At 43.3% G+C, this 13,767-nt stretch overlaps 2 protein-coding genes across 4 annotated transcripts in view; both read left to right on the top strand.

Annotated features, from left to right (window-relative positions):
* The window catches only part of ANAPC11 (anaphase promoting complex subunit 11), a 28,012-nt gene extending 24,498 nt beyond the window's left edge, over window positions 1-3,514 (top strand). For all 3 annotated transcript variants that reach the window (XM_044001633.1, XM_044001631.1, XM_044001632.1), the window contains one exon: window positions 2,885-3,514. In XM_044001633.1, coding sequence (XP_043857568.1) covers window positions 2,885-3,030 — 146 coding nt within the window. In that variant the 3' untranslated portion in view covers window positions 3,031-3,514. The remainder of the gene's footprint in view (window positions 1-2,884) is intronic.
* Window positions 3,515-4,268: 754 nt separating this feature from the next.
* NPB (neuropeptide B) lies at window positions 4,269-7,794 on the top strand. Its single transcript, XM_044000181.1, has 2 exons — window positions 4,269-7,356; window positions 7,583-7,794. The coding sequence occupies exons 1-2, from the start codon at window positions 7,123-7,125 to the stop codon at window positions 7,709-7,711; spliced, it is 363 nt and encodes a 120-aa protein (XP_043856116.1). The 5' UTR covers window positions 4,269-7,122; the 3' UTR covers window positions 7,712-7,794.
* Window positions 7,795-13,767: the final 5,973 nt, after the last annotated feature.

Below are 13,767 nucleotides of genomic sequence, written 5' to 3'. Positions count from 1 at the left end.
ATGGATTGGAGTGAGGAAAAACTTGAGACAGTCAGCCTCAGCCCCAGGCAATTGCAGGATTCAAGGTGTGCTCGGTGATGCAGTAGAGTGGTGGCAGTGTCAGGAGAGATGTTGTAAAGGTGAAATTGACAGACCTTGGGGCTGAGACAGTGAGGAGTCACGACTCCCTGGGTTTCAAGCCTGGGAGGGCTGGGAGGTTGGCGGTGCCCTTGACAGTAATAAGGAAGTTAAAAAGAGGAAAGGGTTGGGGGGGGGGGGGGAAGGAACGTCTACTCCTTGAGGCAAAGTTGACTAAAAAACAGCAAACAAGAAACCAGACCCACACCAGAGGTATTTCTTGGCGTTTCAAAGAAACTCAATTGGAAAGGATCTCCAATTCCTTAAGCTGAGTAGGAATTCCTTCTTTAACCTTCCCAGTGAGTGGTCAGTCAGCTTCTGTTTGAAAACCTTCAGTGTACAGGGAATCCACTGACTCTTGAGGCAGTATCTTTCACTTTTTAAAAAGTTTGATTGATGCTTTTTATTTTTACATTACAATCAGTTTCACCTGTAGCCATTCCCTTTTCCCAGAAAAATCAAATCAGCAACCAGGCAGTGTGTTAAGTACTAGAGATACAAAGACTAAAAGGAAGCAGTACTTATATTTTATAGGGAGAGAGAACATGTACATAAATAAGGATGTAAAGAATATACATATATATAAAAATAAAAGATAATTTTGGAAGGGTTGACACTGGGAACTGGGAGGGATGAGGAAAGGTTTCACAAAAATGGTGGCACTTGAGCTGAGTCTCAGAGGTGAGGGGAGTATATTTCACACATGGAAGATACTCAGAAAAGGGTATGAAGATAGAAGTTGGAGTATTCTATCTGAGGAACAGAAAGAAAACTAATTTGGTTGGATCATATAGTTCATAAAGAAGAGTAATGTATAATAAGGCCCGAAAGGTAGTTTGGGCCAAGGCTGTGAAGGACTTTATATGCCTAACAGTTTAAATTCGATCCAAACAGCATTTGGGAGCCAGTGGAGTTTTTGATTATGGAAATGACCTGGGCTTTAAGAAAATAAAGTTTGCCAGCTGTTGGAGGATAAATTAAAGAGTTTTGAAGCAGGGAGACTAATTAGGACACTTTTGCAGTAGCACAGGTGAGAGAGGTCCTGAGATAGTGTAATGGCAATATTTGGGAAGGAAGAAGAAGAAGGGAATAAGCATTTATATACCACTATGCTAAGGCATTATAATTATTATCTCATTTGATCTTCACAACAATCCTTCCATGTAGGTGCTGTTAAAAATCCCATTTTACAGTTGAGGAAACTGAGGAAAAACAAGTTTAAGTGACTTGTCTAGGGTTTCACAGATGGTAAAAGTCTAGTACCAGATTTGAACTCAGGCTTTCCTGACTCCAGGCCCATCTTTCTATCCACATTGACACTTAGCTACTTTGTATGAGTTAGAAAGAAGGGATTGGAATTTGAAATGTCGTGGGGATAGAAATGAGATTTGGCACCTGAATGAATATATGGAGTGAGAGATGTCAAAGATAATGCAGGCTGCAACCTGCATGATGGGGAGGATAGATGGTTTCCTCAACAGCAATAAGAAAGTTTGAAAGAGAGGTGAATTTGGGGGCCAGGAGACACAGGGATAATGATTTCTGTTTTGGACATGTTGAATTTGAGTTATCTATGGGACATCCAATTTGAAATGTCTACTGGCAATTTGTAGAGAACAACAAAAAACTCTAAGCAAATTAAAAAATGACAATTGTAATGGGGCTCGAGATTGCAAAAGTATCCAGTGGCTGTCTAACCATCTCGGCCGTATTTTATATCTATAGTATCCTATATTTCCAAGGAAAATTGGGAGCTTCATTTATCATCCTTTGCATTTCTCTTATTAAGTGATTAGAAACAGTGTTTCATGTGGTTGTTAATAGTTTTCAGTGCTTCTTTTGAGAAATCTTTGTTTATATTCTTTGACCTATTAATTCCCTATAATATCTTAGAAGATATTATATCTTATAATTATATCTATGTACCTGTCAGATATTTAACACACAAAAAAATTTTCCCTCTTATCTTAGCAGCATTAATTTTGCTTGTCCAAAAGCTTTTCAATGCCACCATTTCACTTTTGGATGTTAAGAAATTATTAGAGGGGGCAGCTAGGTGGTGCAGTGGATAAAGCACTGGCCCTGGATTCAGGAGTACCTGAGTTCAAATCCGGCCTTAGACACTTGACACTTACTAGCTGTGTGACCCTGGGCAAGTCACTTAACCCCCATTGCCCTGCAAAACAAAACAAAACAAAACAAAACAAACAACAAAAAAGAAATGATTAGAGAGGGCAGCTAGGTGGTGCAGTAGATAAAGCACCAGCCCTGGATTCAGGAGGACCTGAGTTCAAATTTGACCTCAGACACTTGACACTTACTAGCTGTGTGACCCTGGGCGAGTCACTTAACCCCAGTTGCCTTACCCCCCCCCCAAAAAAAAAAGAAAGAAAAGAAATTATTGGGAAATTTTTTCTTAGGTCAAGCCTAAATGTGCTTTTGAAAATGCCTATGGTGTCTCCCACCAAGTCTTTCTTCTGCAGGTAAAGTGCCTCAGCTCCTTCAACCTATCACTGTTATTAACTTACTACCCTGTTCCTAAAGATGGAGGGGGAAAACATGGCAGTTTTGTGAATAAGGAAAAATGGATGGGTATACATAGGGGCAGGTAGAAGGGTATACGTACTTCGCACATTGTAGACACTGAATAAGTGTTTGAATTAAAGATAAAAGAATAAAATAGTTGAATTTCGTGTAGTCAGTAAATTATAACTTTAGATGGCAAACTTGCTGCTTATCACCTAAATTTTTTTTTTTTTTCTGGCAGGTAAGGTACCTGGGGATGACTGCCCTCTTGTGTGGGGACAGTGCTCACACTGTTTCCATATGCACTGCATTCTGAAGTGGCTTAATTCTCAGCAAGTACAGCAGCATTGTCCCATGTGTCGACAAGAATGGAAGTTCAAGGAATGACTGATGCTTTCTGTGACGTCTATCTTCAAACCTGTCATGTGGTGAAGAACTCTGTAACCTTGGGCTTATAGATTCCCCTTCCCATGCCACAAAATGGGGTCATTTTTTACACTCCTGTAGGTTTGGTCCTTTTAACAGGAACATTGAGACCATTCACATCATAGGAACGACATGGGGAACAAAGTGGGCACACAGTCACCTTTTTTTCCTCTGTGTTTTAACCCTCTCTTCCAGCACATAGAAGCTGGAGTAGGTTCACAGGATTAGGCTTCTTTGATTATAAGAGGGTTGGAAATAGGACTTGACTTGATTTTGGTTTTTTCCATTGACAGTGTTGAAACTTTCTTGAGAACTAAAATTCATTAAACTCTCTGAGCTTTGCTAAAGGCCTCTAGGGCACCCCAGTTCTTCACTTGATAGGTTTATACGCCTCTGATGTATCTTGATATGAAAATACTCATGAATAAACATTTCTGTGAAACAACAGTGAGGCCCTCCTGTAAAAATGAGAGGAGACTTACTGCTGCTTTAGGGCTCTCTGACATAAACAGGTTAAGAAGACACAAACACTAGGAGGGGGACAAAACAATGACTAGGACACACAATAGCTATTTCTACATGTATAGCATAACTTGCAGCATGTATATCAGTCCAGGGTAATAGCCAGACTTGAGAGAAGTTCTTACTTGCTGGCAGAGTGGGAAAAGGGTATAGGGAGGGTGTGAATTCTGTAGGATGAGAAATCAGACAGAAATGGAGCTAGACTTTCTGCCCCTGAATGGCTCCATGAAAGCCCTGATAAATAGAACAAGAAAAATGAGAGGTAGTTCATTGTAGAAGGCATGCTTTGTATGTGTGAAGCTTCAAGTTCAAGCCTCAACATGTCTAAGTCAGGGCTTTTTTGAAAGGCAGTGTGTTATAGGGGAGAGGATACTAGACTTGGGAGTCAGGAAGACCTGGGTTCAAATTCTTCTATTTATTTATTTATTTATTTATTTATTTATTTGGACAGGGCAATGAGGGTTAAGTGACTTGCCCTGGGTTCAAATTCTGCTTCAAACACTTAGTATAGGGGCAACTAGGTGGTGCAGTGAATAAAGCACCAGCCCTGGATTTAGGAGGACCCGGATTCAAATTCAGCCTCAGAAACTTGACACTAGCTATGTGACCCTGGTCAAGTCACTTAACCCTCATTGCCCCCCCAACCCCCCAAATTAAAAAACAACAACACTTCCTATGGTGACCCTGGACACAAGTCACTTAATGTCTCTGTGCCTCAGTTTTCTCACCTGTAAAATGTGGGAATTGGACTCTTATGGCCTCTAAAGTCTCTTCCATTTCTAAATATATGATCTGGAACCATATTGGCCATTGAAGCTGGTCATTTGTCGTCCCCCCCCCCCTTTCATTTATTTTATTAATACTCTTGTTCATATCATTGTAACACCTTAATGGTACCTGATCCACTAAAGCCCTCCCTCGTAACAAATTATTACAGTTAAGTAAAATCAACACATTGGCCATGTCTTATAATGATTGGTCACTAGATTTTGACACTACTAAGATCAGTGATATGAAGTGTTTCTTTTTTTTAAAGACTGTTTCCCTGTCTTGCTCAGATTATAAATTCATGGGTCCAGTCCCATTCTAGTCAGCATAGGAACTTGGACCTCCTCCATTTCTAATCTAAGCCAGTTTGAACCTTCCTAGGCAACTTGAGACCATCCTCCAACCTCCACCCCCCCACTCCCACCCTCACTCTTGGGCTCACCATGTTAACATAGTACTTGGTGTAAACAAACTGCAGCTCAGGACTACCAGCTTTAGGAGATCTGCCGGCCTCAGTGTCCCTAATAGGAAGTACAATACCGGCACGCCCAGCTTGTCATGGGTTTGTCATTTTCCTTTAGGTTACTTATAGTCATTTTTGGCCCTGTGACATCATAAAATGTTGGAGAGAGAAAAAAAAGCCCCTTAGGAATAATCTAGTTCAACTTCAATATAGAGAGAGCTTGTTTTCCATTCCCACTGTCTCCTTCAGAATTCAGATAAGCTTTAGGAAGCAGGCTAGGCTTGCCTGTCAGTGATGCTGGAGGATGTTTCCAAAGTCATAGCATGGCTGAGCTGGAAGTATTTCTCCAGGGAAGCAGCAAAAAGTATAGGTTGTCTTAACAAAAACTGTAGACATGGGGCAGCTAGGTGGCGCAGTGGATAAAGCACCGGCCCTGGAGTCAGGAGTACTTGGGTTCGGATCCGGCCTCAGACACTTAACACTTACTTGCTGTGTGACCCTGGGCAAGTCACTTGACCCCAATTGCCTCATTAAAAAAAAAAACAAACTGTAGACACCTTGAGGGCAGGTCTTTTCAAACCTATTTTGTATTTCTCAGGGCCCTTAATGCTATGCACACTGTATACATTTAATGAATACTCTTCAGATAGTATTGAATACCCTTTAAAGGAGAGTAACCCTACTTTTATTAGCCTTACAACCATAGAAGGGCAATAGGTTTTAGGTAAGAATAGTTAGGGATGAGGCAGCTAGGTGGCGCAGTGGATAAAGTGCAGGCCCTGGATTCAGGAGGACCTGAGTTCAAATACTACTCAGACACTTGACACTAGCTGTGAGACCCTGGGCAAGTCACTTAAACCTCATTGCCCAGCAAAAAAAAAAAAAAAAAGATTAGGGAAGTCCATCTCCTTGTCTGCCCTCCAGTCTTAAAAACTTCCTTGAAATATGCTGCTTCCTATGGTCATCTCAGTAGTGTGGGCTTCCCAATCTCTGGCTGTCATTCTCAGATCCTCTGCCAGTTATGGGAACCCACTGGTTTAGAACTGCCCCCCCCTTTCTTCTCTGGTGTTCCAGGAAATGGCACCCACCCCAGAATGGCCTTTGTTCTTAAGCTACCAAGACTTTGTATTTTGGAACCATTCCCCTTTGTCTCTCAGATTGTCACTGACCCAAACAGACCCCCCCCTCCCATGATGAAACACCCTGCTAAGCTTTCAGAATCTCCATGGAATCTTTGTGGTGCTCCTTGTTTAGGAACCTATTTTAAATGCTGATATCAAAGAGCTGCTTTTCTATTCACTTCAAATAATGAGTTAATGTCACTTTCTACCACCAGCCCAGATTGGATATCTTTGCTGGCCCGATCCTATCCCGTGCTATACACCTGCTGTATCATTCTGTTCAGGAACAAATTGGCCACACAATTTGTCACCATTGCCCCAACCCTTAACGGACCATGCTCTTTCTTTTCCCCAATCTGAACTTGGGGTTCTTAGGGCTGGCTAAGTTAGGATAAACTGCAAATACTTGAAATCCTTTGGGTATCAGCCCACGTTTTCCGCCTTACCTGGTGTGTGTGCCTTCTAAAACAAATTGGGTTTTGATCCCTTGGGTTGTGTAAAAGGGAGGGGTCCATGAGAAAGGGCGGGACATCAGACTATATTTGGGAAAACTGGGATGGTTCTATGGCCGGCTCTAGGTTCTACGGTTATCCAGCCTAGCTCATTCGTGGGCTCGTGAGTGTGGGTTCTCACCTGGACTAGAAAACTCATCTGTTATCCAGTCGGCCTGATGTCTTTGTGTCCCCTGAGCTACTAAATCTGATAGCGTCAGGTTCCACCTTCTGAATTGGGCTGAGCCAGTCCCGGGGCGTGGCTGCACTAGGAGATGGCCAGACTTTGCAGGTTCCCAGGCCAGAGAGAGCTTTTTGGCTGCACACTTCCATCTCTCTGAAGGGGAGCAAAGAACTTCCCACAACTCCGGCTGGACACCCTTTCCCCAAGTGGAGGTGGTGCTGCCCGGGTTTTAGACAAGCTTCCGAGCCCGCTCCTCACCTCCTCCCCCGCGGCTTCCCGCCTCCCTCCTGCCTTTGCTGTGTTTGGGGTGTTGCACTGGGGGGCGGGGAGGGCTCGGAGCCCCCCAGGCCCGCCTCCCCCTCCTCTCCGCACGCAGCGTGCGCTTCCCCAATGTTGATATAAGGAGCAGTCGAGCTCCTCCGAGACTCAGAGCTTCTGGTGGCCGAAGGAGGGGTTGCTACAGCTTGTCCGTCGTGAGTCCGTCCGTCTCATCTGCGCTCCCCAATGCCTTCCTCCGGGAAGCTGGTGGCGGCCATCCTGGCACTCGGCCTCCTGCTGGTGCCACCCGGCCACGCCTGGTACAAGCAGTCAGCCGGCCCCAGCTACTACTCCGTGGGCCGGGCGTCGGGGCTGCTGTCCGGCATCCGCCGCTCTCCGTATGCCCGGCGCTCTGACCCGGTGCTGGACGCCCCTGCAAGCAGCACCTTTGCCGAGCCTCGGACCAGCCTTCGGAACCTCGTGAGTGTTGGGTGACTGGGGGGTCCCGTGAAGGGACAAGGCAGGGTGACCTAGAAGGGTCCGGAGGGCTGGGGTGGGTGGCGGGTGATGAGAAGGGATGGGTCTGGAAGAGGTGCGGGCCGCTGGACCGCCGGGGGAGCCGCGGGACGGCTAGGGAGCCCCGGGGGAGGCCGGGCCTGCCGTGCGGATGCCTTCTTCATCTTCGTCCGGTCCCCTCCCCGCCCAGGCGGTGTGTGTGAAGGACATCGCTCCGAATCTGCAGAGCTGCGAGCTGCTCCCAGACGGACTCGGGACTTTCCAGTGCAAGGCAGATGTTTTCCTGTCTCTGGACTCGGCCGACTGTCTCAGCACCTGACGAAGGAATCCTGTCCCCAGCATCCCTGGGACGGAAATGAAGAGCTGAGGCCTCGGCGTCTCAACCCACCTCCTCCCCCTCCTCCCCCCAAAATGAATAAAGTGAAAACATGAGACAACTTCAGAGTCTGTGTGCTAGCTCCTAGGGACGAGTATGGAGGAGGAGGGGCAAGGGGCAAGGGCAGGGTCAGGGATAAGGTCCGGGGCAGGGTCCCTCTAGAGTTCTTAAATTTGAGTGAAGCCTTAAAGTTTCTGAGATGTGCCAAACGCAAAACAGCGCTGTAGGTTCCCGTTACGTTTCAGTCCTGCCCGCTTCGTTTTCCCTCATCAAGTGGAACGCACACTCCATTACTTGTGGACTCGGTCATTGGTCGTGATTCCCATGGAGGGTTTTCTGTTGTGTTTGAAAGCAGGGGCTATGCTTGGGGAAGGAATCACGCTTGCTCCCTGTCTTTCATCAGTAATACTTTTTTGGGGCGGGGGGGGAAGGGGGGACGGGAAATGAGGGTTAAGTGATTTGCCCAGGGTCACACAGCTAGTAGGTGTCAAGTGTCTGAAGTCGAATTTGAACTCGGGTCCTCCTGAATCCAGGGCCAGTGCTTTATCCACTGCGCCACCTAGCTGCCCCTCCAGTAATACTTTTAACGTGCAAATATTGCTAGGAAAGAAAATATTGACCCTATCTGGTTAATTTTCATTAATTGGATCAGCAGGTTTGGGGAAAACTAAACTGAAAAGGGAGGAAGGAGAGATCTTCATAATTCATTCTTCGTTTTTTGTTTTTTTGTTTGTTTTTGGTTTTTGCTGGGCAATGAGAGTTAAGTGACTTGCCCAGGGTCACACAGCTAGTAGGTGTCAAGTGTCTGAGGTCAAATTTGAACTCAGGTCCTCCTGAATCCAGGGCCGGTGCTTTGTCCACTGCACCACCTAGCTGCCCCCGATAACTCAGTCTTAGGGTAAAAGAAACCTAAGAGGAAAGGAAGGAATTTATGAAAGGGACCTGAAAATAAAGTTGAATTAAAGGGGAAAAAAGTGATAGTGATACAGAGGGAAATAGTTGTTTACTTGATTGATTTCAAGTCCTAGTTCTACTTGTATGACCTTGAGCTTTATATCCCAGGCCTCAGTTTCCCTATCTGTAAAATTAAGTAATTAGAGTAGGCCTCTGAGGTCTCTCGTCCAGGCTTAAATCTATGATCCTATTATAGGAAGGCTGACCTCCACATTCATAGCATGGGGGTATTATTATTCCAAGGGAACAAGAATAGACTTCTTTCCCATCTTTCTCCAGAGGAGACTTTATTTCCTGCCAGGAGGGTAAGCAGGAAGTTGGGACCAGAACCTTGGCCACTCTGCTGTTCTTAGAAAGAGGGAGTATTTAGGCTAGAATTATATCAATCTGCTCCCTTAATTAGTTAGCCTAGAGGATGTGGTTTTCAAGTCCAATCCAACTTCTGATTGTTGTTTCATTAATGTAAGAAGCAGGACCCCATGCTTTCTATCTAAGGCTTGACCCCTTTTCCACCAAATACCAGTTCCACAATGAACAACACTTAGGGGGGGAAAACCTTACCTCATTTATCCAGTTCCATAGCCAAACAGAAATCAAAGAAAGTACACATTGGAGAATGCATATCAGACAAAAGAGTGAAAGAGCTCTTCCACTGGGAGCAGGGTAATTCAGCTTAACCAACAGAAAGAGAGCCTGAGATCTCTTCCAAAGGGGAATTCCTCAAACTGTCTAGCAAGCTTGGGGACAGGGACATGATGGAGACTGCTAGTTTCCCTCATATTGGCTTCTTCCCAAAGTCTTTTCTCTGAGCAGTCTGGCTTCTGGAAGCCAAAAGCGAGCTCTCCTCTCTTCAGCTCTCACCAACTTCACCCTGCCCCTCCCCCAGGCTTAAGATACTGATCTCTTCCAACAAAGAGAGAGTCCCATACTAATGGGCTTTGGGACTAGGGTTACTATGTAATTGGAAGAATTGGCTTTAAAAAATGTATTTTGATGGGCATTCCTTTGATTTCCAATTCTTAGCCACCACAAAAAGAACTGCTATAAATATTTTTGTACAAATAGGTCTTTTTCTCTTTTTTGGATGTCTTTGGGATATAAACCCAGCAGTGGTATTGATGGATCAAAGGGTATACCCAGTTTTGATAGTCCTTTGGGCATAGTTCCAAATTGTCCTCCAGAATGGTTGTGCACCAATTCACAACTCCAAGATTAGTATATCAATGCATCCATTTTTCCATATCCTCTACAGGAGCTATCATTTTTCCTTTTCTTAAGCAAAATGTATATTAACTTGGTGATTTCTTTTCTTATCCCAGCACCACTGATCTTATTCTTGCAAAAGTTCTTAAATCTGCTAGTTTTTTTTTTTAGTAGTGAGGCAATTGGGATTAAGTGACTTGCCCAGGGTCACACAGCTAGTGTTAAGTGTCTGAGGCCAGATTTGAACTCAGGTACTCCTGACTCCAGGGCTGGTGCTCCATCCACTGTTCCACCTAGCTGCCCCAAATCTGCTAGCTTTTAAAAGCCAATTTCAATAGAGTATGGATTCTCTAAGCCCAGGTAGTGTCACAAAGACACTAGCTGTGTGACCCTGGGTGAGTCACTTCACCCTGTTTGCCTGAATTTCCTCATCTGTCAAATGAGCTGAAGAAGGAAATGGCAAACCACTCCAGTATCTCTGCCAAGAAAAAACCCCAAATGGGGTCATGAAGAGTTGCACACAACTGAAAATGACTAAACGCCAGCACTATTAATTTATGGTTTTCTTAGTCAATATGTGGCTCATAGGGATCTGTTTCTATTTGAATTTGGCACTACTGCAGAAGGGAAATCCCAGTAAGGAAACTCATTGAAACTCACTGCAGATTAGAGATACTCTACCAGGATGGGATCTTCTCCAGAGCTGCCTGGAGGCTGGACCAGAATCTACGCCCCCTGCTGGTTTTCTCTTTCATAGCAGGAACCTCCACCTTGGACCTGGCCCTCCCTGTTCTGATTGGTTGACTACCTCCACTGGGTCTTCTGCTGCAGGCCAACCACATCCACTTTGTCACCAGTTAGTTGCTTCTCTCTATGGTCATGACCTAGAGCACTCCCATCCCTTCTCCTTCAGTTCTGGAACCAGGATCAATTGAGCTCTACTAATTCTTGCTCAATCTCCTGGCTGTCATATTGAGATCTGCAATGTCCAGGGAGTGACAGGAACTAGGTGCCAGAGAGAGATAATGACTTAACTACAATGTGGGATAGAGATGAAGGGAGAGAACAAGAAGGGGAATAAGATTTTGTGCCTGGATCTTCTATAAGCATATAAAGTAGGGAAGAGGCCGAGGAGGGCCAGTCAGGGAGTAGTCTAGTCAATAAGCATTTATTAAGTATCCAGCATGTTTTTGGAAGGGTTTTGTTAATCTACTTCCCTACAGCCCCACTCACTATCCTCTACTGCCCTCATGGGTCAGCCAGGTGGAACATCTGATAGAGGGCAGGGCCTGAAGTCAAGAAGATTTGTCTTCCTGAGTTCAAATCTGGTTTCAGATACTTACTAACTGTGTGACCCTGGGCAAGTCACTTTGATGTAGGAGGTAAAAAAGGGGTTAACAGAAAAACCTAAGACCCAAACTCTAATTTAGATCTGAGTTCCCTTGGAGGTATTGTGATCTTTATTTATGTCCCACTTCTGATTGTACTAGCGATGTAACAATGAGCAAGTCACTTAATTCCACTCCTTATAGTGACCTAAGAATCTTTTTGTTTTATTTTTTCCCATTTTTTATAATAGTATTTTATTATTTTCCAGTTACATGTAAGGATAGTTTTCAATATTTGTTTTTATACGATTTCTAGTTTCAAATTTTTCTCCCTCCCTCCTCTCCCTCTCCCTCCCCAAGAGAGCAAGCAATCTGATATAGGTTATATATGTACAATCACATTAAATATATTTCTGCATTAGTCATGCTGTGAAAGGAAAATCAGAGCAGAAAGGAAAAACTTCAAAAAAGAAAAACAACAACAAAAACAATAGAAACAGTATGGTTCAGTCTGTATCTAGATTCCACAGTTCTTTTTTTTCTGGATGTGGAGAGCATTTTCCATAAGTCCTTTGGAACTATCTTGGACCATTGTATTGCTGAGAAGAGTCAAGTCTATCACAGTTGATCAACACATAATGTTGTTGATACTGTGTACAATGTTCTCCTGGTTCTGCTCATCTCACTCAGAATCAGTTCATGTAAGTCTCTCCAGGTTTCTCTGAAATCTGCCTGCTCATCACACAATAGCATTCTATTATGTTCATATACCACAACTTATTCAGCCATTCCCCAATTGATGGGCATCCCCTCAATTTCCAATTCTTTGCCACCACAAAAAAAAGCAGCTATAAATATTTTTGTACATGTGGGCCCTCTTCCCTTTTTTATGATCTCTTTGGGGAAAAGCCCTAATAGTGGTATTTGGGTATAGTTCCAAATTGCTCTCTAGAATGGTTGGATCAGTTCACAGCTCCACCAACAATGCATTAGTGTTCCAATTTTTCTACAGCTTCTCCAGCATTTATTATTTTCCTTTTTTGTCATATTAGCCAATCTGATAGGTGTCAGGTGGTACCTCAGAGTTGCTTTAATTTGCATTTCTCTAATCAATAGTAATTTAGAACATTTTTTCATATGGCAATAGATAGCTTTGATTTCTTCATCAGAAAGCTGCCTGTTCATATCCTTTGACCATTTTTCAATTGGGGAATGACTTGGATTCTTATAATTTGATTTAGTTCCCAATATATTTTAGAAATGAGGCCTTTATCAGAAATATTGGCTATAAAATTGTTTAGTCTAGAGGATATGGTTTTCTGTCTCCCTTCTAATTTCGGATATATTGCTTCTATTTGTACAAAACCTTTTTAATTTAATGTAATCAAAATCATCCATTTTGTATTTCATAATATTCTCTATCTCTTGTTTGGTCATAAACTGTTCTCTTTTCCATAAATCTGAGAGGTAAACTATTCCTTCCTCTCCTAATTTACCTATGTATCACCTTTTATGTCTAAATCATGTACCCATTTTGACCTTATTTTAGTATAAGGTGTAAGATGTTGGTCTATACCTACTTTCTGCCATACTCTCTTCTAGTTTTCCCAGTAGTTTTTGTCAAATACTGAGTTCCTATCCCAGAAGCTAGTCTTTGAGTTTATCAAACAGTACATTACTAAAGTCATTTACTACTGTGTCTCCTGTGCCTAACCTATTCCATTGATCCTCCACTCTATTTCTTAGCCAGTACCAAATAGTTTTGATGACTGCTGCTTTATAGTAAAGCTTCAGATTTGGTATGCCTAGCCCACCTTCCTGTGCATTTTTTTTCATTAGTTCCCTTGATATTCTTGACCTTTTGTTTTGTTTTGTTTTTGTTTGTTTTTTGTTTTTTTGGTGAGGCAATTGGGGTTAAGTGACTTGCCCAGGGTCACACAGCCAGTAAGTGTTAAGTGTCTGAGGCTGGATTTGAACTCAGGTACTCCTGACTCCAGGGATGGTGCTCTATCCACTGTGCCATCTAGCTGCCCCGTTGACCTTTTGTTTTTCCAGATGAATTTTGTTATTATTTTTTCTAGCTCTATAAAATAATACAAGTCAGGGCCTAGGTTCTTGTTACCCACATTAATGAGCACTCATAACAAGAACATAAAGAGGCAGATCATAGAGACCTTAACTATAACAATGATACACAGGGTAAAGAAATTCTAACTGATAAATGAAAATATTTTGAAACTAGGCATGGGAATGAAAAGGTGACATGCGCAAAAAAGGCCAAATTTGTCCCCAGATTCACCTTATGACTTGTAAACCCCCAAAACAAACCTCCACCTACCTGGGGGTTGGCTTAAGCCCCCGGGAACTCCAAATTAGGATGAACCCTCCCCTATACCTCCCTAAGGTGGAGATTATTATAATGAGACTGATAATCAATTTATCCATACTATAAATACTACTGTCTTTTCTTTCCTTATTTGAGAGATACCTTTCTATATTTCTTCTGGTTCTTTC

The sequence above is a fragment of the Dromiciops gliroides genome, chromosome 4 (assembly GCF_019393635.1).
Source record: "Dromiciops gliroides isolate mDroGli1 chromosome 4, mDroGli1.pri, whole genome shotgun sequence".
Taxonomy (NCBI): Eukaryota; Metazoa; Chordata; class Mammalia; order Microbiotheria; family Microbiotheriidae; genus Dromiciops; species Dromiciops gliroides.
The sequence above is the reverse complement of the archived record's forward strand: the minus strand, read 5'-3'. Positions and strand labels throughout refer to the sequence as shown.

What these genes read in the sequence shown, in the direction of transcription:
- NPB (XM_044000181.1), top strand. Translation starts at nt 7,123, where the DNA reads ATGCCTTCCTCCGGGAAGCTGGTGGCGGCCATCCTGGCACTCGGCCTC. An exon ending in GGACCAGCCTTCGGAACCTC is followed by an intron (nt 7,357 to 7,582) that starts GTGAGTGTTGGG and finishes CTCCCCGCCCAG; the next exon opens with GCGGTGTGTGTGAAGGACAT.